Here is a 20438-nt window from a genome sequence, read left to right as displayed (position 1 = left end):
CAAAAACAACTCCTTATCTTAAAAATTAAGTTTAAATAATTCATTACCATTTGAAAATTATAGATAAAGGGTAAAAAATGCCCCTTATTGGAGAAAAGGTTAAAAATATCCGTTCGTTATAAATTTGGGTCAAAAATACCCCTCCAATCATTAAAGTTTTCAAATATATCCCTATCTTAACTGAAATCCCCAATATAATTCGATTTTTTTATTTTTAAACCTGCTTCATTTAAATCAGACCAACTACATAAAAAACACATATGCGATCAATTTATTCCTGAGTCCTACATTTGGAGCCACTAGACACAAGAACAATTAACCCATATGCATTTTTTATTTTGTTGAGTTTGATTTAAATGAAGCGGGTTTAAAAATGAAATAGGGTTATGTTAGAGATTTTCATTAAGATAGGGGTACATTTGAAAACTTTAATGATATGATAGGAGTTTTTTATTTAAATTTGTAATAGAGAATATTTTTAGTCATTTTTCCAAAGTAGAGAAACATTTTTGACTATTTTCCTTCTTTAGAATAAGTTTTTTTTTTTTAATAAATATATTTGACCTTTCGAAAGTTTACTCAGACAGGATAACAAATTGTGCTAAAGAATCATGATACCAGACGAAATTGGAGTTAGATGTTGCAGCACTCCGCAGCAGTGGCAGAGTTAAATAGTAAGCTTATAAGTTCGAGATTCTAATTTTTTTTAAATTAAGAGTTAACTCAATAATTTCTACATATTCAATCTTAAGACATATTTAAAATTTGAATAAGAATTATTGGGTTCAGTCAAATCCGTAACAAACACAGGAGCTCCACCCTTCATCATCAATTATTGGATACTATCAAATAAGTTGTTTATTTGATTAGTTTTACTAGTATAAAAAAGAAGGAAACAAAGAATCTTATAGTTATAAATTGACAAAGAAAAACTCAAAATGGTAGGAAATCAAATTTATTTAGATTTAGTATTTATTTAATTCATGTCTAACTAGGAATATAGAAATATGTTTTTCATATTTTAGTCAAAGTAAATTTCATATTATTATAAATAGAAACAGTAGTATTTTGTAGTTATTTTCTGATGAAAAATTAATAGAGAATTATTTGAGTTTGTCAATAAAATAATTTTCTTTCACAAATCTATCCGAAATTCGATGAGACTTATGTGGTCCAACACCTTATTGTTTGTTTTAATTTAATGTACTTTTCACATTGTGAAATTTGGAAGGGACATCACTCGCAAATTAGGTGCCGATCATTATGATTTGCCCCTCAATTATGAGTTAGGCCCAAACTCTACCCTTAAGAGTCGTTTGGTGCATATAGGCCGAAATATCCGGCACTAATTTTTTATACCGTATTTGATAAGAAGTAAGATAAACTTATGCCTCTTACCAAACATGATACAAAATAAAGCATAATTCCAAGGGTGAGATATCCACCTTATCACACTAAGGTTGAGATTATTTTATCCCATCTGAAAGATGAAATTTATCCCAAAAGGTAAGATAAATTAATCCTAAAATTATAATACCGGGATAATTTTAGCTTCGTGCCAAACACCACTTTCATATTCCACCTACCACCATCTTCTACCGTTTGACCTTGTGCCTCCACACAGCCAACCAAACCCCAATCATTAAATCTTCTTCTTCAAACAACTTCTTCTCTGCCACATTAAATTAAGATTCTTGATTCCCATAAACATATCAGATTTCACAATTTCATAAATATTTGATTTCAAGACTCAAACTTTCTTGTATATTTATCTTCAATCTGGTTCTTCTGTGGCACTTCCATCAAGATTCTTTCATACCCATGAGCATATCAGACTCACAATATCACAATATTTGATTTCAAGACTGAAACTTTCTTGTATAAATATCTTCATCTTGTTGAAAAATGGATGCCTTACTCAACTTTGTAGGAACTATAGTGTGAGAAAAAGTTCAGTCCAATTTGGACCCTATTGGCCAGAAGTCAATCTCCAAGACCAAGAGTTTTCTTCCCAAGATTTGAAGAGAGAAAAAGATAACAGAGAATATGGAACCACCACCACCATCATCATCATCAGGGGTAAAGGCTAGAGTTCTAGATATTCCACTTCATGGAATTGGTTTTGAGTTTGTAGAAATCACACCCCACAAACTCACTGGTCGTCTACCTGTGACAGAAAAGTGTTGCCAGCCATTTAAGGTGCTGCACGGTGGAGTTTCAGCTTTAATAGCTGAGTCTTTGGCAAGTATGGGAGCTCACGTGGCTTCCGGTTTTGCTCGAGTGGCTGGAGTTCATCTCAGTATCCATCATCTTAAGAGTGCTCATCTTGGTGACCTTGTTTTTGCTGAGGCTGTACCAATCAATATTGGAAAAACCATTCATGTTTGGGAAGTTTGTCTTTGGAAGATTGATCCATCTAATGAGGAAAACAAGACTTTGTTAGCATCATCAAGAGTTACTCTTAAGGTCAACATGTCTGTACCTGAAAATGCCAAAGATGCTGCTGAAAATCTCAAGAGATATGCTAAGTTATGATCAAGTTTAATTGAGTTTGTTTTGCAGCATATAGTAAGCAATACTGTAGAGAGTAACAAACAATAAAGCAGAGTCAAGAGTGTATTATGCAAAACATGTTGTAAACCCCTTGCTATTGTCTGTCACGACACGTCGTTATGAATACCCCAAAAGAGTGAAAACTACATTATCTGATGATTTCTTTGATTTGTGGCTCACATTGGATTTACCAGTAATCTGTTTCCTAATTTTTACTTGAACAATTCATACTAATCCAGGCTAAAAGAAGTTGAAGGAAGATGAGAAGATAACTTAGGTTCGCCCAGCCTGCTGGCTTATAGCCTTATCTTGTATGACAACACTACAGAGAAAGCGGTCCCAGGTTTGATCCCTCATCATAAGCACGTTAAAATGCTTTCTCCAAGGTTTCTGGAATAATGGCAAACCTTAAATCATTTCTCTGATAAGCAAGCAGGTTAATCCATTAATCAATCAATCAACCTAGTCTCATGCTAGTTGGGACTTGGGTCGCTGATATAATCCGCTATACCCGTCCGGCTTTATTCATTCCATTATTAGATAATTTGTCCATAAGCAACTTAGGTTAACAGATAGTTGGCCAAGCACCTCCCTGATGTCCAAGTCTGATGGAGGCAACTCTAGCATTAACCACGACTATTTTCATGTATGTTACCATTGAGCTTTTCAATACATAATCTTTGGAGGGGAAACCGACCAGAAGGTTTTGCTAATCCTTTTGTGGCCTGAGCAGCTTTGCAAGGAGACATCATAATCCAATCCCATGATGTTCCATAGAGATTGCCACTTGACCTGAGCAAGCTCCAATCTAGTCTTGTCATTTAACAGCTTGTATGATAGACATTAGTCATGGAACATGATTGGAATTGCCCAAAGCCGTGTGGAAATTGAGTAGCAATTTCTTGTTTCTTAGACAAAATTTTAAGTTTTGCCTATATAAAGTTTTTGAATCTTTTCTCACTACTTTTATTACCATTATAAGGTTTTCAAGAATCTCAATATTGTTGAATTGATAATGGATTAAATTATTAAGTCATTCAGTTATGTCTACTCTTTCAGGAAGAACATGCACTATCATAAGAACAAACGAGGGATGAGAAATCTGGGAGTTACACAAAATGGAGGGGATATAAAAATGTGTCCAGTTACAATACTTTTTTTTTCTTTTCTGGTTTCAGCTTGACCATAAAAAGAACAGAAAGTAGAAATGCAGTTTGTACTTTTAGAAGCCAAAAAAAGAAGAAAAACGGCTTTTGAATTAAGGCTATCCAGAACAGCCATGATTTTTTCCTTTGTTTCACACTGTAGAGTAGAAACACAAAAGGTTACGGGGAACATATAAAGAAAGAAATATTTCTTCATTAATAGAGGCTACTACACCGCAACACCCCTAGCACCGGCTTTGCCCCATTACATTGAAGCAGCTATCCTACCATCTCGTCCAGCTCATCCGAGCAACCCCTCTTCCCATTGCCCACCTCCTCCACAACACAGCCCTGCCACCACAACTGTGGAGGTCTTACCTTACCCCATCAACTTCCTTGTTGCAATCTGGTCAGTGTTCGAAAGTTCTCATTTTATAGCAACACAACCACGAGAAAGGTCATTTTTAGACAAAGTACTTATGAACTTTATTAATAAGATAAAGCATCTAGAAGATGCCATATCTCACAAAAACCATAAGCTCCTTTAGAAAATTAATGGAGCTTTGAAATCCAAACATCCATCCACATTATTGCAAATCTCAGAAAAACCAAAAAGTAAGTTCAAACATTAGTCCTTCAAAGAGGGAATAGGGGTGAAAACCCCTGTAAAACATCTAAGATTGCTTTCTCTCCACTAGGTTCACGGAGTGCAGCCCGCTATAGTATGCCATATCTTTCTGAAGGGTTTCCTGACCTGCCACACCAGCTAACATATGCATCTTTGTGAGTGTAGGGCATTACCCAGTGTACACCAGCAATGATCAAAACATAAATACCATATATCTTAGCTACTGTGCAGTGTAGAAAAAAGATGTTTAGACTCCATCTCTGTATTGTACTTTCAACACCTATTGCAAAGAACGATTCCTATTCTTCTATAAGTTTTCCAGAGTCAGGCACGCCTCACACAAAGCTATTCAGCTAAACATAGCATAAGACCAGCTTCCATGGCCAATTGTTAATTATATTACTTAGTTGATCAAATTATGATGGCAAGCCTTAATGTGAACAGGCCTATTTAGTCTTTGGTCACCAATCCGTTTCATTTTGCCAATTCTCAGTTTGCGCAGCAATTTACTAGTACTTAGTAATGCCATTAGGCTTTCCACCTCCCAGTTTTGTCAATTCTTCTGACACTATCTCCCATTCCAACTGCGTCTGCGTTGTGCAGCTGCAGTTCAGCAATGGAGAGAAACTGTATCAGGTCAGGGAATTCCTAGTCTGCCCTATCCAAAGATCATGCCAGACCATATCGTCTCCCATTTACCAAACAGAACTTGGTTTAAAAACTTCCAAAAAATCCCTGATACCGTGCCCAGGACCCCAATCATATAAGGAGGAAACCACTTTATTACACCAGTAACTCTGAGTACAATATTTAGCATTTAGAATGTTCCTCCTCGAGGCATCTTCATTATCATTATATATCCAAAGCCATTCAATAAGTAGACTTTTGTTGTCTAATAGCAAATTCCTTATTCCAAGACCCCCTTCTCTTTAGGTTTTAACCCATATGCCATCTTATCAAGTAGAATTTATGTTGCTCACTGGCCCTTTTCTATAAGAAGTTCCTCCTTATTTTATTTGGCTATTTGAATTAGAACAAAGATATAAGATGAGTGGGGAAACTGTCAAGCACACTGTTAATCAAAGTCACTTTGGCCACCAAAAAAAGGTATTGGTTCTTCCAAATTGCCAATTACTTATCCAAATCTCTTAACTACAAATGATTTGAGTTATGATTGGCTCACAATGGAATACACAGGTGAGTGATGGAAATTAGGCAGCGCTGCAACCTAGTGCCTCTGCAGACTCTGAAAATTGATTACTGCATTAGCTAGGTACCATGTGGTTTTCGTTCAAATTTGTTTAGGCCTGAGATTGCCGCAATCACAAGAAGTGTCATTAGCTTCATTGTGGCTCGCTTAAATTTTAATTATTGTTTGGTTCTTATGATTGATTTTGATTGCCAAGCGGAAATTTTTTTCTGTTTGATTTCGTAAACTAGCTTAATAACTCCTAAATAAATAAAAGAAAAGAAACAAGCTTCACTACTTTGAAGATCTTCAATACCTTTACAAAAGTTTGTATGTGCTTCTTTACTTACATTATAATGGTATAACAAGCCTAGCATTACAGCCGTTCTGTATAGAGAGCGAAACATTATCATCTTAACAGTTTAAAGATAATAGATCCTAGCGGAAGCAAAACCATTATGTGATCTAGGTCAAATCCCCATTCTATAGAATACCATGTTTCGACAAAAACCTGGCGGCTGAGAGGGAGAAAAACAAGATCAACTACAAGTGTTCATTTGGAGGTTGAACACTTATACACTTTCCGGAGCAAAAATGAAATTAAGTACTTAAAAAGTATGCATGATCTTTCTAACTAAAATGAACAACCCAACAACCTACACAAATAGTGGACAATCAAATTCCACACTAATGATATACACTTACACACATTTGCGGAGCGAGAAATTCATCCAAGGAGATTCAAAGATTACTAGAGTGTTGCACCTTGGATTTGAACTTGTGACTTGGGGCAATTTTTGAACCCGTTTACCACTACAGTAGAATTATAGTACATATATAACCAAAAATAGTTGTATTTACCTTATTGGCACAGAGGATTCAATTGAACCCCCTTGGCTCCCTTTAGCTTCACCACTGCTTTCACTGAGCTGGTTCAAATTCATCATCCATTAGAATGTGTCATAATCTGTGGATTAATGATAAGAAATTAATATGAACAAGATGAAGAAATGAGGATGAGAGAAAAGAATCTGGTAAAGAATAAGAGAAGATTGTTGCATTGTATTATTCAATATGAGGATGAGAGAAAAGAATCTGGTAAAGAATAAGAGAAGATTGTTGCATTGTATTATTCAATTACAATGAGTGAATCACCTATATATACAAGTAACTTGATCATCTATATCCGTGAACTGACTATACTTAATAACTAACTCAATAAAGGTAACTAACTGCTAACAGAATAACTAACTTCTGGAATACCAAACTGCCGTGTATAGTCTGTGTATAGTTTGCGTATATTCATTGTATATTAACACTCCCCCTCAAAATGGATGTGGTGAATTGATACTTATGTTGCACCTTAGTCAGACCTTATGTTGCACCTTAGTCAGACCTTTGGTTAGTATATCAACAGGTTGGTCTTTGGTGTTGATGTACTTTGTAATCACCATGCCTTGTTGAATCATTTCCCTTAAAACAAAAATGGCAGTCTATCTCTATATGCTTTGTCCTTTCATGATAAACTGGATTAGCTGCAATTTGTAGCGCTGCCTTGCTATCATTGAATATCATCACTGGTTAAGTGATTTTCAATCCTATTTCCTTTAGCATTCCAAGCAACAAGTTAATTCAGCTATTGTAGTAGCTAAACTCCTGTACTTAGCTTCAGCTGAGCTTCTTAACATTGTAGTCTATTTTTTTTGACTTCCATGATATATACTAGTGAGTCACCAACTTTGATTAGAAACATTGTAACAGATTTCCTGGTCAAAGGGCATGCAGCCCAGTCTACATCATAATAGGTTGCAACCTCATTCTTGTGTATGTTGGATAGAAGTAATCCTTGACCGGGATCCTTTTTGATATACCTGACAATCCTTACTGCTACATCCATGTATGTTTTCTTTGGTTGTTGTAAGAATTGACTCAAAGTTTGAACACCAAATGCTATGTCTGGTCTGGTTACTGTCAAGCACAGTAGTTTCCCAATCAACCTTTGATATGCTTCTTGATCAACCAATGGATCTTCAATAGTTTAGACATCAAACTTGTCTTCAAACTGATCATCATGCTGCTTAGTTGTAAGTTTAGTGTTGGCATCAACTGGTGTCACTGCAGGCTTAGCAGCAGCCATACCTGTTTTAGTTCTAAGGCATATTTTCTTTGATGCATAGTTATACCTTAAGCTAATCTAGCAAATTCTATGCCCAAGAAATACTTGAGTTCTCCCAGATCCTTTATTTTGAAAGTTTTCTGCAAGGCTGCTTTGGTTTCTTGTATCAGTTCCAAGCTAGTACCTGTGATTAATATTTCATCTACATAGACGAAGACTATAACTGTTTCTTGATCTGATCTTCTAATGAACAAAGAATGATTATATTAAGACTGTTTGAACTTGAAACTAGTTAATGTCATGACCCGACTAGGGGGCCATGACGGGTACCCGGAGCTTACTACCGAGCACCACTCGTTATGCTAATCATCATACCCAACTTGAACATATAAAAATCTCCAAGGCAGTACGTGAATATACATAAGCCCTCAAGGCTGCAAAAATGATATACAAAAATATACGCTGCTATATCCATGAGACAACCGCTACCCACGCATGCGTATCTACGAGCCTCTACTAGAGTACCGAGACATAAAGATGGGACAGGACCCCGTCATACCCATATATGTACACAAAAGAATACATTAATAACTGGCACCTCCGGAATAGTGGGGTGCTCTTGTGTAGCTGCTAATAGATTCCTATGAAACTGGGCCACCTCCCTGTCTACCTGTGGGCATCAACACAGCGTTCAAAAAGAAAGGACGTCAGTACGAACATTGTACTGAGTATGTAAGGCATGAACAATAATAACATATCGAAGAGATAAGGCAACATCAAGTAAGGAAACAACCTGTAGCTGAATGTCACTTAAGACGGAATAATGCATGCTAACTTACATCATAGACAACATCATATCAAGTATGTATATATATAAGCTGCCCGACCATATAAGTACGGTGTGATCATCATTAGCCCGCGTCTAAGCCTCCCGCGTTCGGGGTAACCATCTTATGCCGCCCACTAGTGGTGTCTGCCCATGCCATCTAGACATGGTGTATATGCCCCCCGCCTTAGCAGTGTCTGCCCGGCCATATAGGCACGGTGTAATCTCATTATCATATACTTATCATAAAGCATGCATAAGAACTCAAAGACAAACTATAACTCCATCGGGGTGACGTAAGGTTAAGAACCCCCAATTCCATTATGGAGTAGCCATGATCATCATGCCTCACCTTGAAGGAACTAGCATTATAAGGTGAGTCTAGCAACAATGAATAACATCAAAGAATCGTATAAGGATCATTAGCTTCGTAAAAATGTCATATCATGAGCTTTGGAATCTCTAGACTTAGGCCTCATTTGTTTGCACTTAATGGAGGTCTGAATCTTAATCATTTAGATTCAGCCCATTAAGTGCATTTGGTTTTAAGGTCTGAATTTTAATTATTCAGATTCAGCCCATTAAGTGCATTTGTTTTGTTTCCTTATAAAGCCTCTTAATGGATCTGAATAAATCAGATCCGTAGGAGAGAGTCTTATTTCATTCAGACTCATAACAGGCGTTATTCACAAAACCTTTTACACCTCTGCCTTCTCTTCTCAACCAAATACCATTTTTTCACGCCTCTGCTCCCTTGCTGATGCAACAAAAGTACCACTTCCCTAGGTTCTAGTCTCTGTTTCTCTTCCACATTTACCACAAAAAAAAATGTAAAAAGAACGTTAGGTTAAAAGGAAGTTCAATGTATGATGCAACTATCAGAAAAAGTTCCAACAGTAGCTAAAGATGGATTCCTGATGGGTCTTTGATGATTAGCAACCCAAATATAAGTGGGTGTTGTTTACCCCGGATTCGGGTGATCAATTAAATTTATAGGTGGGTATAGGATATGTGTTTTGCTCTTGATGTGTACTAGGCAAAGTAAACAAAATATTTGAAGGTTAGCGATATATATAGGTTTGTGAGCAATGTATGATACTTGATAGATGAAATGCGTTAATCACAATAACGGGCGGCCTTGGCCGAATTAAATGATGAAAGAATTAGTATACAAGAGTTTCTCTATTACAAATGTTCTTGGAAAGTAAGAAGAGCCCAACCTCCTCAAGGGAGGTAGATATGCCCTATTTATAGCAGTGAGCCCATGGGCCTCATACAATAGGAATTAATAAAATACCAATAAAAAGGACAGCCCCTGCACGGATTTGGTGGGATTGGACTGACGGCGCCGTCTGACACACGCATAGTTGGTGGCCGACCATGACGTGACACCACTAGTGCGCTTCAGCAACGGTCATAACGGACCAACGGATACACGGGCAAACGGTGTCCGGATCAACGGTGACGAACCCTCGGGTAGAGTCCCCGAACCATCGGTGGCACAGAGACCGGACCAAAGGGCGCCCCTGCTCAGCTTCGATTAAAGCGCTTATCCGGGAAGGTGTGACGCCCCTCGTGCGAACTCCCGGCCCTCTTCTTCCTCCGGTCCATAGTTTCTCTGGATATGACTCATATTCGGTTTCTACCGTATACAGATAGCCCCCACGCTTCCCGGGTCAACGATCCATCGGAGTAACGGGAAGTGAACGAATCATACAACTGACCTCCCGGATGGCCTATTCTTATCTCCTCATTTTGGCGGGAATAGTTGCGTCATGCCTTTTCCTTCGACGGCCACGTGCCCTGCTCCGGATGGTCCGCTCCTGCCAACCGCCTTTTGCACGTCGTTTCGGGTCACTTCGCATTAATGATGGGGCACGTGGCGATCCCCGATTGGCCCTTCTCGATAACCGTTCCCCTCCTTATGCCTATATAAAGCCCCTCATCTCCTCATTTTTTTCACTTTTACGATCTTCTCTTTTGTTTCTTCTCTCCTCTGCGTTCTACCTTCATCCTTTCTACAGCAAATCTACTACCAAATCTTCGCTTATTTTTACGTGAAAGGGAGATTAATTTTGTCATCATTCTCGCCAACTGCCTTTTGCTCCAGTTGCTCTTCAAATCACCATTTCCTCTGTTTCCTTTGCATTATCCTCAGAAATTCCCTTTCCTTCATTCCTACAATATGTCTGAAACCACTTCTCCCGAAATTCCTTTGGTTTCATCCCCGAGGGCCGAGACTGTGTCTCCGACTAAACAAAGGAGCAACCCCGAGACCACGGCCTCGGATATTATACCGGCCAAATTTAACTTCAATAAAGACCTCGAGGTGAAAAAGCCCTCTGCCATCTCAGACCGGGGTTACGACGTGAGGCGATATCCTTCTTCTATAACCGAGGATAAGCTTGACATGGTCCGGGCAGACTGCGGGTGGAACACACGCCCAGTGAGGGTTTTTGCACCCGGGCCGGACGAATCCATTACCGACCACCGGGAAGGGTTCTTGTACGTGTACTCTTATCCCTTTACCCTTAAACTCGACCCCCCGATTGATCCGGTCATACTGGATATGTGCCGGACCTATGGTGTGACTTTGGCACAGATCGGCCCAATCGTTTGGAGGGTCGTTGCTTGCCTCCGGCTGCTGGCCAACAGAGCCGAGAAGGAATTCTCGCTGGGCCACCTAATACGCCTGTATTCTCCGAGAATATTCTGGGGCGGTGTCATAAAACTAACCAAGCGTAGCCGGAACCCGTTCTTCTCGAAGATGGACGAAGACCGGGACAGGGGATGGCTAGAACGCTACGTCCGGGTGAAAACCGAGGACATAATCCCGGCCGCCCATCTACCTTTTCCGGAGAAGTGGAACGATAAGCGTAAGTTCGATCCTTTGAGCAATCGTCTTTACTTGTTTAGCTGTTTTTAGTGTTGTTTCCTTATTGCCCTTTCCTTATTTTTTGCAGCAAACGGATTTGTTCCCCCGGTTATTCGTGATCTGAGTGAATGGGTCACGACACTCCTCGGCCAGCTTCCCTATGAGGACCGAACATGGGCCCATTTGTCTCGTGGTCGATGGATTGCTCAAAATCATGGTAATGTTTGACTTTCCTCCGTTTCTGTTGTATCTTTAGCCATTCGCGGTCGTCCGTTTTCTTAGCCCTGCCTATGCCTTTGTCGTTCAGGTTTGCCGAAGGGCTCGGAGTCGGGGGTCGTTTCCCCTGCTCCGGCGTCCGCGTTCGACACGGCGGGTTCTTCCCGCGTTCTTGCCGAAGCTGCCAAAAGGAAACGGCCCTCCGAAAAGGGGGAGCCGCCCAAACGGAAGAAGGCAAGAGGTGTTGCCCGGCCCCCGAGAGAAGAAGCGGAGCCCGACATCATAGTTCGGAGGGTCGACCCGGCTCCGTCAAAGACTCCAGTACCCGAGGAGACCGCCTCCGTTCCGCCTTTGCCTTCTGTCAACGAAGGTCTCTTGATTTCCGTTTTTCCTTCAGGTGCGGAAGAAATCCTCTCCCCGGCTCCCCTCCGGTCGGTTGACTTTGTCGACATTTCAGGTGGAACTTCTCCGGAAGATACTCCCCTGCAGAGGAAGGGACCGTGGGAAACGGCTGTCACTGCAGCCGATCAAAGGATTGCCCCAGTTCCGGAGACCGAAGCCCCCATTCACGCACATCCGTCTCCCGACCATGAACCTGTTTCCACTGCGGAGCCCCCGGTCTTTGCCAGAAACATTGAGTCCACGCCAAGTTCATCTACCCCGGCTCGGAGAGCTGAAGATTTTGAAGATATGTTTTCAACCACTCCTCCTGCTACCGGTGAAACTGCGGGTTTCGGCCATCTGCCAATTCCTCGGGCCACGAGGCCGGCTAACCGACAGTCAAAATCTGGCTCTAGAGATAACCTGGTGACCATCTTCCCAGCCCCGAGCGTAGAACCAAGAAGGACTAGATCGGCCGTAATCACTGTCCCCGAGGATTGCGGCTTTCTATCGCGCCCGGTGGGAGTAGCAAGCTACTTACGGCCTCTTGTCTCCGACTCGGACAAGCGTAAAATGACCGGGGTCACCTGGCAGTGCCTTATGAACGAAGGCATGCACGCGGGCAACCAGGTAAGACCCTCAGCCACCTTTATATATCATCAGACTTTATGCTCACTTTGTTTGATTCTTTATGTTTGTTTTTCTTGCAGAGTGTGATACTGGTCAATGAGGCCTTCATCCGTGCCCAACACGAGATGGACGATCTTCGAGGCCAACTAGATGCCCAAGGCCGAGAAACGGAGAAATATAAGCATCTTCTCCGAGAAAAAGATGAAGAGTTGGGTCGGGCGGCTGTTCTTGCCAACCTTTGTCCCGAGCTCGATGCGGCCAAGGACGAAAATCGTCATTTGAAGAGCGAATTGGTCGCCATGACTGATTATAACCGAAGCCTCGAGACTGAGAAGATTGGCCTTAGCCGAGACGAGGCCCATTTTTCGTCGAGGCTGGACGAGCTGGAGACCACCGTATCCCAACTCCGGGGGGAACTGGATTTGGTGAAGGCCGATGCAGCGGGCCTAGCCGAGAGGAACCGGCTACTGGAATCCGACACCGCTCTGTATAAAGAACGTATGAGAGTTTTTGAAGGGAAAGCCGAGGAGCGGTCTCGGATATGTGAGGGCTTGAAAGCCGAGCTGGAGGAGGCGGTGAGCGCCAACGATGTTCTTAAGGCTGAGCTAGAAGCTGCTGTTCACATAAGGAATATTGCTGTGGCAAACCGGGCCGAGCTGGAGACTAAGTTAGCTAAAGTCGAGACTGATTTAGAAGAAGCCTGGAAAGGCGTGGAGGCGGCCGAGGCTCATACTGCCATCGTCGCCGAGTACGAGAAGTGGAAGTCTCGGCGGCTCACCCTCGAGGAAGCCGAGCAAGGATTCTCCGATCTCCCGGCCCTGATAAATCAGGCCAAAGGAATGGAGGAGGAGGCAAACCACGCCCTCGGGTTCGATTCAGACGATTCCGAGAGAACCGAGTCCGATCATTCTGCCTCCAGCCATCTAACATAGGATTTTTACTTGGCTTTTGCCTTTTGTCTTTGCTGGCTTTTTGACCTTTGATGTGAAAGCGTTCTTTGTAAAAGTACCTTATGTATATATGAAAGTTGCACTTTTCTTGTTTCTTCATTTGAGCGCTCGTTTTTATTTTGCTTTGAATTATCGGTCCATTTTTCGGACAAGATGACCCGTAGTCATTGATTAATTCTGCCCGTAGGGCTTACTAAGATGTTTTGTGACCTCGGATCTTTCCGTGCCCGTGATAGGCGCCTCTTTAGGACCGGCATTTTTTGTGGCCGGTTCGTAATGACCTCGTTGACTTTGTCGAATTTCGACCACAGTGCCCGGTGTAGGGCGTATAAATTGAACAACGCCGAAATACGACCAATGCCATGGTCTTTGTATTGTAAATGTTTGTACATATGAGAATTTTTATTTCTTGTATCTTTGCCGTAGCAAACACTAAATGGGACACGACTCATTATGATCGTTTGGTCCTTACATCGAAGGCGATGACCGGTGGCCAGCCTTTATTTTTGCTGTGGCAAATGCTGAATGGGACACGATTCATTATGATCGTTTGGTCCTTACATCGATGGCAATGACCGGTGGCCGGCCTTCGTTTTTCTTTATCGTGGCGTGCTTCGATGTGGGTGTTGTGCCCCCTAACATTTATCCGAGCTTCGAGGTCGGGTGAGTGTTATCAAGCCCCCACTCAGAAGGTGTGACCTCGTGTGTCCGAGTGCTGGCCCTTTATCTTTGTTGCGTAGCACGTTGTACTTGTTGCCTCATTAAAAACCTCGTCGGAAAACCCATTTCGGGACAAAACCGCACTAAGGAAAAGAGTGCAACGCGTGCTTTCAGTCCTAAATTTCTAATTTTGTGCTGTCCTTGATTTCCTGCAAAAGAAAGATACGGTTAACAAAAAGCATGTGGGGAGATCATACCTTAGCAGTAGTATCTCTTTAGATGGGCTATGTTCCAGTTGTTGCGCAAGCATTGCCCATCCATGGACTCCAGCTGGTATGATCCTTTGCTCGTTACACCGGTTACCCTGTACGGTCCTTCCCAGTTCGGTCCTAGCTTTCCCTCGTTGGGGTTCCTTGTATGTAATGTGACTTTTCGAAGCACCAAGTCCCCCACTTGGAAATGCCGAAAGTTGGCTCTTCGGTTGTAATACCTTTCCATCCTCTGTTTTTGTGCCGCTATGCGGACCGACGCTCCTTCGCGTAGCTCATCCGCGAGGTCGAGCTTCACGGCCATAGCCTCCCCGTTTGATTCTTCGGTGGCATATCTGAAACGGAGGGTCGGTTCGCCAACCTCCACGGGGATGAGGGCTTCGGCTTCGTAAACCAACGAGAACGGGGTTTCTCCCGTGCTTGATTTGGATGTGGTTCTGTAAGCCCAGAGCACCTCCGGTAGTATTTCCCTCCAATTATGCTTCGATGCCTCAAGTCTCTTCCTCAGATTTTGGATTATCGTTTTGTTCGTTAATTCTGCCTGCCCATTTGCACACGGGTGATACGGGGTTGACACGATTTTCTTGATCTTCAAACCTTCGTGGAAACTGTTGACCTTGCCACCCACGAACTGGGGGCCATTATCACAGGTAATTTCAGACGGGATGCCGAAGCGGCAGATGATGTGGTCCCATATGAAGTCGATGACTTCCTTTTCTCTTATCTTTTCGAAGGCCTGCGCTTCAACCCATTTAGAAAAATAGTCAGTCATAAACAAAATGAAACGGGCCTTACCTGGTGCCCGAGGTAACGGACCAACAATGTCCATTTCCCACTTCATGAAAGGCCAAGGTGAGATGACCGAATGCAGCAACTCCCTGGGTCGATGAATCATCGGAGCATGCTTCTGACAACCGTCACATTTTTGGACAAAATTTTTCGTGTCCTTGTCCATCCGGTTCCAGTAATAACCGGCCCTGACGATTTTCCGAACCAAAGCATCTGCACCGGAGTGGTTGCCGCAGGTCCCCTCGTGCACCTCTCTTATCACATATTCCGTTTCACCGGGGCCCAAACACTTAGCTAAAGGACCGAGGAAGGACCGTCGATACAGTTGACTATCCACCAGGCAAAAACGGGCAGCCTTGGTCCGCAGCGATCGTGACTCCTTCGGGTCCTTTGGGAGCTTCCCCTCACGCAGGTAGTCGATGTACTTATTGCGCCAATCCCAGGTCAGGCCCATTGTGTATATTTCGGCGTGCACGGTTTCTATGGCCGTGTTTGATAAGTGCACCGTTGCCCCGAGGTTGATTTTCTCCCCCTCAACCGAGGATCCCAAGTTTGCTAATGCATCGGCTTCGCTGTTCTGCTCCCTCGGTATGTGCTGCATGGTCCACTCTTTAAATTGATGAAGCACCACCTGCGTTTTTTCGAGGTACCGCTGCATTCGTTCGTCCTTTACCTCGAATACGCCGTTCACCTGGTTCATGACCAGAAGCGAGTCGCACTTTGCCTCTATTGTTTCGGCTCCCATGCTTCGAGCCAATTCCAAACCTGCAATCATAGCCTCATACTCGGCTTCATTGTTAGTCAACCTAGCAGTTCTAACGGACTGTCGGATGACCTCCCCGGCCGGGGTCCTAAGGACAACCCCAAGGCCGGAACCTCTAAGATTCGAGGCCCCGTCCGTATGTAGAGACCAAATGCCCGCGGTCTTTCCCGAGGTCAGCAAAAGTTCTTTCTCGACCTCGGGGACCATGGCCGGGGTAAAATCTGCCACAAAATCGGCCAAGATTTGGGATTTGATGGCCGTCCGAGGCTTGTACTCGATATCGTAACCGCTAATTTCTATAGCCCATTTTGTTAACCTACCGGCTAACTCAGGTTTATGCATGATGCTTTTTAAAGGGTAAGTGGTTACCACACATATGGGGTGGGGTGGCATTGAAAATAAGGTTTGAGCTTTCTGGAAGCGCTTACCAATGCTAAGGCCAATTTTTCCAAATGGGGATAACGGGTCTCCGCATCCCCCAAAGTTCTACTTACATAATAGATAGGGAATTGCGTACCTGATTCTTCTCGGACTAAAACGCCGCTTACCGCCATTTCGGAGACTGCCAAATAGAGGAAGAGTGCCTCATCGGACTTCGGCGTGTGCAGTAACGGGGGGCTGGATAAATACTTCTTCAATTCCCTTAGGGCTTCTTGGCACTCCGGCGTCCAAACGAAGTCGTTCTTCTTTCTGAGCAAAGAGAAGAAACGGTGACTCCTGTCCGAGGACCTCGAGATGAAGCGACTCAGCGCCGCTATCCGCCCGGTGAGCTTCTGTACCCCCTTTATGTTGTTCACGACCTCGATGTCCTCGATGACCCTGATCTTATCCGGGTTGATTTCAATTCCCCGGTTTGACACCATGAATCCCAGGAACTTACCTGACCTGACGCCGAAGGCACATTTCTCGGGGTTGAGCTTCATGTTGTATCTTCGGAGTACATCGAAGGTTTCCTGCAAATGCTTTAAATGGTCCTCTGTTTCCAGGGACTTAACAACCATATCGTCAACATAAACTTCCATCGTTCTTCCTATTTGTTCTTCGAACATCCCATTAACTAGCGTTGGTAAGTTGCACCGGCGTTTTTTAATCCGAAAGGCATGACATTATAACAGTAAGTCCCATAACGGGTGATGAAGGATGTTTTCTCTTGGTCCTCCGGGTGCATCCGGATCTGGTTGTACCCGGAGTAAGCATCGAGAAAACTTAACATTTCGTGCCCGGCCGTCGCATCGATCATTCTGTCGATGTGAGGCAATGGAAATGAATCCTTCGGGCATGCCTTGTTTAAATCCTTATAATCGACACACATTCGAAATTTATTACCTTTTTTGGGCACCACCACCACGTTAGCAAGCCAATCCGGGTATTTCACTTCCCGGATGGAACCTATATTCAAAAGCTTCGTTACCTCGTCTTTCACGAAGGCGTGCTTTGGCTCCGACATGGGCCTCCTCTTTTGCTTGACCGGGGGAAACTTCCTGTCCAAGCTGAGTTTGTGCGATGCTATTTCCGGTGATATACCTGTCATATCTATATGCGACCATGCAAAGCAATCGGCGTTAGCTCGAAGAAATTCAATTAACTTACGCCTGAGCTCCGGGGTGAGCCCCGTGCCCAGGTATACCTTTCTGTCCGGTAAGAACTCAAACAAGATGATCTGCTCCAGCTCCTCCACGGTTGACTTGGTCGCGTCCGAGTCATCCGGCATGACAAAGGATCTGGGCATCCCGAAGTCGTCCTCCTCGTGCACTGGACCCGGTCCAGTGTACCTTAATTGCTATTGGGGGACCTCCCCTCCGGTTGCACCCTTATCTTCCTGAGCCGGCTTCTCGGGCCGGGAAGCCGCCTCATCTACTGCGAACATTTCCTTTGCTGCGGGCTGCTCGCCCCGGATGGTTTTCACCCCCTCCGGAGTGGGGAATTTCAACAACTGATGCAATGTTGAAGGAACCGCCTTCATACCATGTATCCAAGGTCTGCCCAATAACGCGTTATATTTCATGTCCCCTTCGATCACATATAACATCGTTTGTTGAATGGTGCCATCCACGTTTACGGGCAACGAGATCTCTCCCCTCGTGGTTTCACTTGCCATATTGAACCCGCTTAACACTCGGGCCACTGGTACGATCTGACCGAGCAGCCCCAGCTGTTCAACCACTCTCCATCGGATGATGTTGGCCGAGCTACCTGGGTCAACCAAAATACGTTTGACCTTAGTTTTAAAGACAAGTACAGAAATTACCAACGCATCATTGTGGGGTTGGATGACGCCCTCCGCGTCTTCGTCATTAAAGAAGATGGATCCCTCGGTCGAATGACCTCGAGTGCGCTTCTCACGAACAATAGAAATCTTCGTCCGCTTCATTACCGGCCCTCGAGGGGCGTCAATCCCCCCACTATCATGTTGATTGTATGTTGGGGTTCGACAGGTTCGGGCCTTTGATAAGATTCTCTTTCCTTATAATGATTCTTGGCCCGCTCGCTCAGCAAATCTCGGAGGTGGCCATTTTTCAATAACCGGGCTACCTCTTCTCTCAATTGGCGGCAATCCTCGGTTCTATGACCGTGGGTTCCGTGGTATTCACACACTACGCTCGGATCCCGCTGACCCGGGTCCGACCTCAATGGTTTAGGCCATCTTACATCGGGGACACGCCCAATGGCCGAGACAAGTCCCGAAGTGCTAACGTTGAAGTTGTACTCCGAAATTTTTGGCGGAACCTTGTTACTGGCGGAACTTCCGGCATCGCTCCTAAACGAGAGTCCCCGACTGTTCGACGGGCGCTCAACCCGCTTGCTGCCCCGTCCAGAGAAATGGCTTGGACTCTCGATTAGTTTTTCTGACCTGACATTTTGTCTCTCCGAATGGGGATACGGCCGAAATCTTTCTTTCGATGATTCGGACTTCGTTTCGTATCCCTTCCTTGGTGCCTCGAAACCTCTATTTACTTTGATCCTTACCAGTGGGAGCTCGAATTGATCATCCTCCACCCGAATCTTTGACTCATACCGATTGTGGACGTCGGCCCATGTTACGGCCTCGTATTCTAGCAAACTTTCTTTCAATTTGGCCGAAGCCACCGAACTTAGCATGTTGAGGCCCTTTGTGAAAGCCTGTGCGGCCCACTCTTCTGGCACCGGGGGGAGTTCCATCCGTTCCCTCTCGAACCGGGTGACGAACTCTCGCAGTAGCTCGTCGTCCCTTTGGGTTATCCGGAAAATATCAGCCTTACGGGCCTGCACTTTTATGGCACCGGCATGGGCTCGGACGAAGGCGTCGGCGAGCATTTCAAAAGATGTGATCGAATGCTCGGGTAGATGGTCGTACCACGTTAATGCCCCCTTCGATAGGGTCTCTCCAAAATTTTTCAACAATACCGACTCTATCTCATCTTCTTCCATATCGTTGCCTTTTATAGCACAGGTGTACGAGGTCACATGCTCATGCGGGTCCGTGGTGCCGTCGTATTTCTGAATATCCGGCATCTTGAATCTCTTCGGGATCAACTTGGGGGCCGCACTCGGAGGAAAAGGTCTTTGAATATACCTTTTTGAGTTTGGCCCTTTTAGCAAAGGTGGAGCCCCCGGTATCTGATCCACCCGAGAGTTGTACGTCTCGACCCTCTTTTCGGTGGAATCCACTCGCTGTGCCAAAGTTTCGAGCATCTTCAGAACCTCGGTGGAGGATCCGGCCCCAGAATCATCACTCTCGACCACCCGTGGCTCGTTCCTTCCGATTTCCACTGTACCCTTAGCTTTTTCAGGCCCAGCTTCACCCTTTCCGCTCTGCAGTCGGGCAATCGCTAATCCTTGCTCGGCGATTGCCGCCCTTTGTTCCTGCAACATTTCAAAGATTAATCGCAAGTTAATGCCATCGTTTGGTGCGTCCGGTTCTCTCCGGCCCCAATCCCGGGACAATGTAACGGAATGATGAGTGTTTAGGGGGTCGGTCGCCGGTGGAACGGCATTCTCTTGATCTACGGTATTTTGCCGATTGAGTCCTTCCCTCGAATCAACGGGGTTCGGATCAGCGGGGTTCGGCAATGCCCGCAGTCCGCTCCTTTCGTTTTCCGCCACGATCTCGGCATTATTGACATGACCGGATTGCTCGACGTCAGCCATTTGAACCGTTTTCACAGAGATGGGTAGGGACGTTTTTGGCTTTGATGAATATGGTAGAAATCAAGGCCAAAGACCACTATTATCCTAGCCCCACGGTGGGCGCCAAACTGTTTACCCCGGATTCGGGTGATCAATTAAATTTATAGGTGGGTATAGGATATGTGTTTTGCTCTTGATGTGTACTAGGCAAAGTAAACAAAATATTTGAAGGTTAGCGATATATATAGGTTTGTGAGCAATGTATGATACTTGATAGATGAAATGCGTTAATCACAATAACGGGCGGCCTTGGCCGAATTAAATGATGAAATAATTAGTAT

General features: G+C 44.1%; 3 protein-coding genes across 3 annotated transcripts; 2 read left to right on the top strand and 1 right to left on the bottom strand.

Moving 5' to 3' along the window:
* The first annotated feature begins 1582 nt into the window (after positions 1 to 1582).
* LOC132623349 (1,4-dihydroxy-2-naphthoyl-CoA thioesterase 1) lies at positions 1583 to 2732 on the top strand. The gene has a single exon (XM_060338090.1). It carries the CDS (start codon positions 2047 to 2049, stop codon positions 2533 to 2535), a length of 489 nt encoding a protein of 162 aa, XP_060194073.1. The 5' UTR covers positions 1583 to 2046; the 3' UTR covers positions 2536 to 2732.
* A 2103-nt stretch (positions 2733 to 4835) lies between these two features.
* LOC132624576 (uncharacterized mitochondrial protein AtMg00810-like) lies at positions 4836 to 7652 on the bottom strand. Its single transcript, XM_060339337.1, has 4 exons — positions 7567 to 7652; positions 7239 to 7476; positions 6377 to 6444; positions 4836 to 4929 (listed from the first exon to the last, which is right to left on the bottom strand). Exons 1-4 carry the CDS (start codon positions 7650 to 7652, stop codon positions 4836 to 4838), a joined length of 486 nt encoding a protein of 161 aa, XP_060195320.1.
* A 5206-nt stretch (positions 7653 to 12858) lies between these two features.
* LOC132624575 (uncharacterized) lies at positions 12859 to 13491 on the top strand. The gene has a single exon (XM_060339335.1). The coding sequence runs from the start codon at positions 12859 to 12861 to the stop codon at positions 13489 to 13491; it is 633 nt and encodes a 210-aa protein (XP_060195318.1).
* Positions 13492 to 20438: the final 6947 nt, after the last annotated feature.

The sequence above is a fragment of the Lycium barbarum genome, chromosome 12, assembly GCF_019175385.1.
Source record: "Lycium barbarum isolate Lr01 chromosome 12, ASM1917538v2, whole genome shotgun sequence".
In the NCBI taxonomy this organism is placed as follows: Eukaryota; Viridiplantae; Streptophyta; class Magnoliopsida; order Solanales; family Solanaceae; genus Lycium; species Lycium barbarum.
The sequence above is the reverse complement of the archived record's forward strand: the minus strand, read 5'-3'. Positions and strand labels throughout refer to the sequence as shown.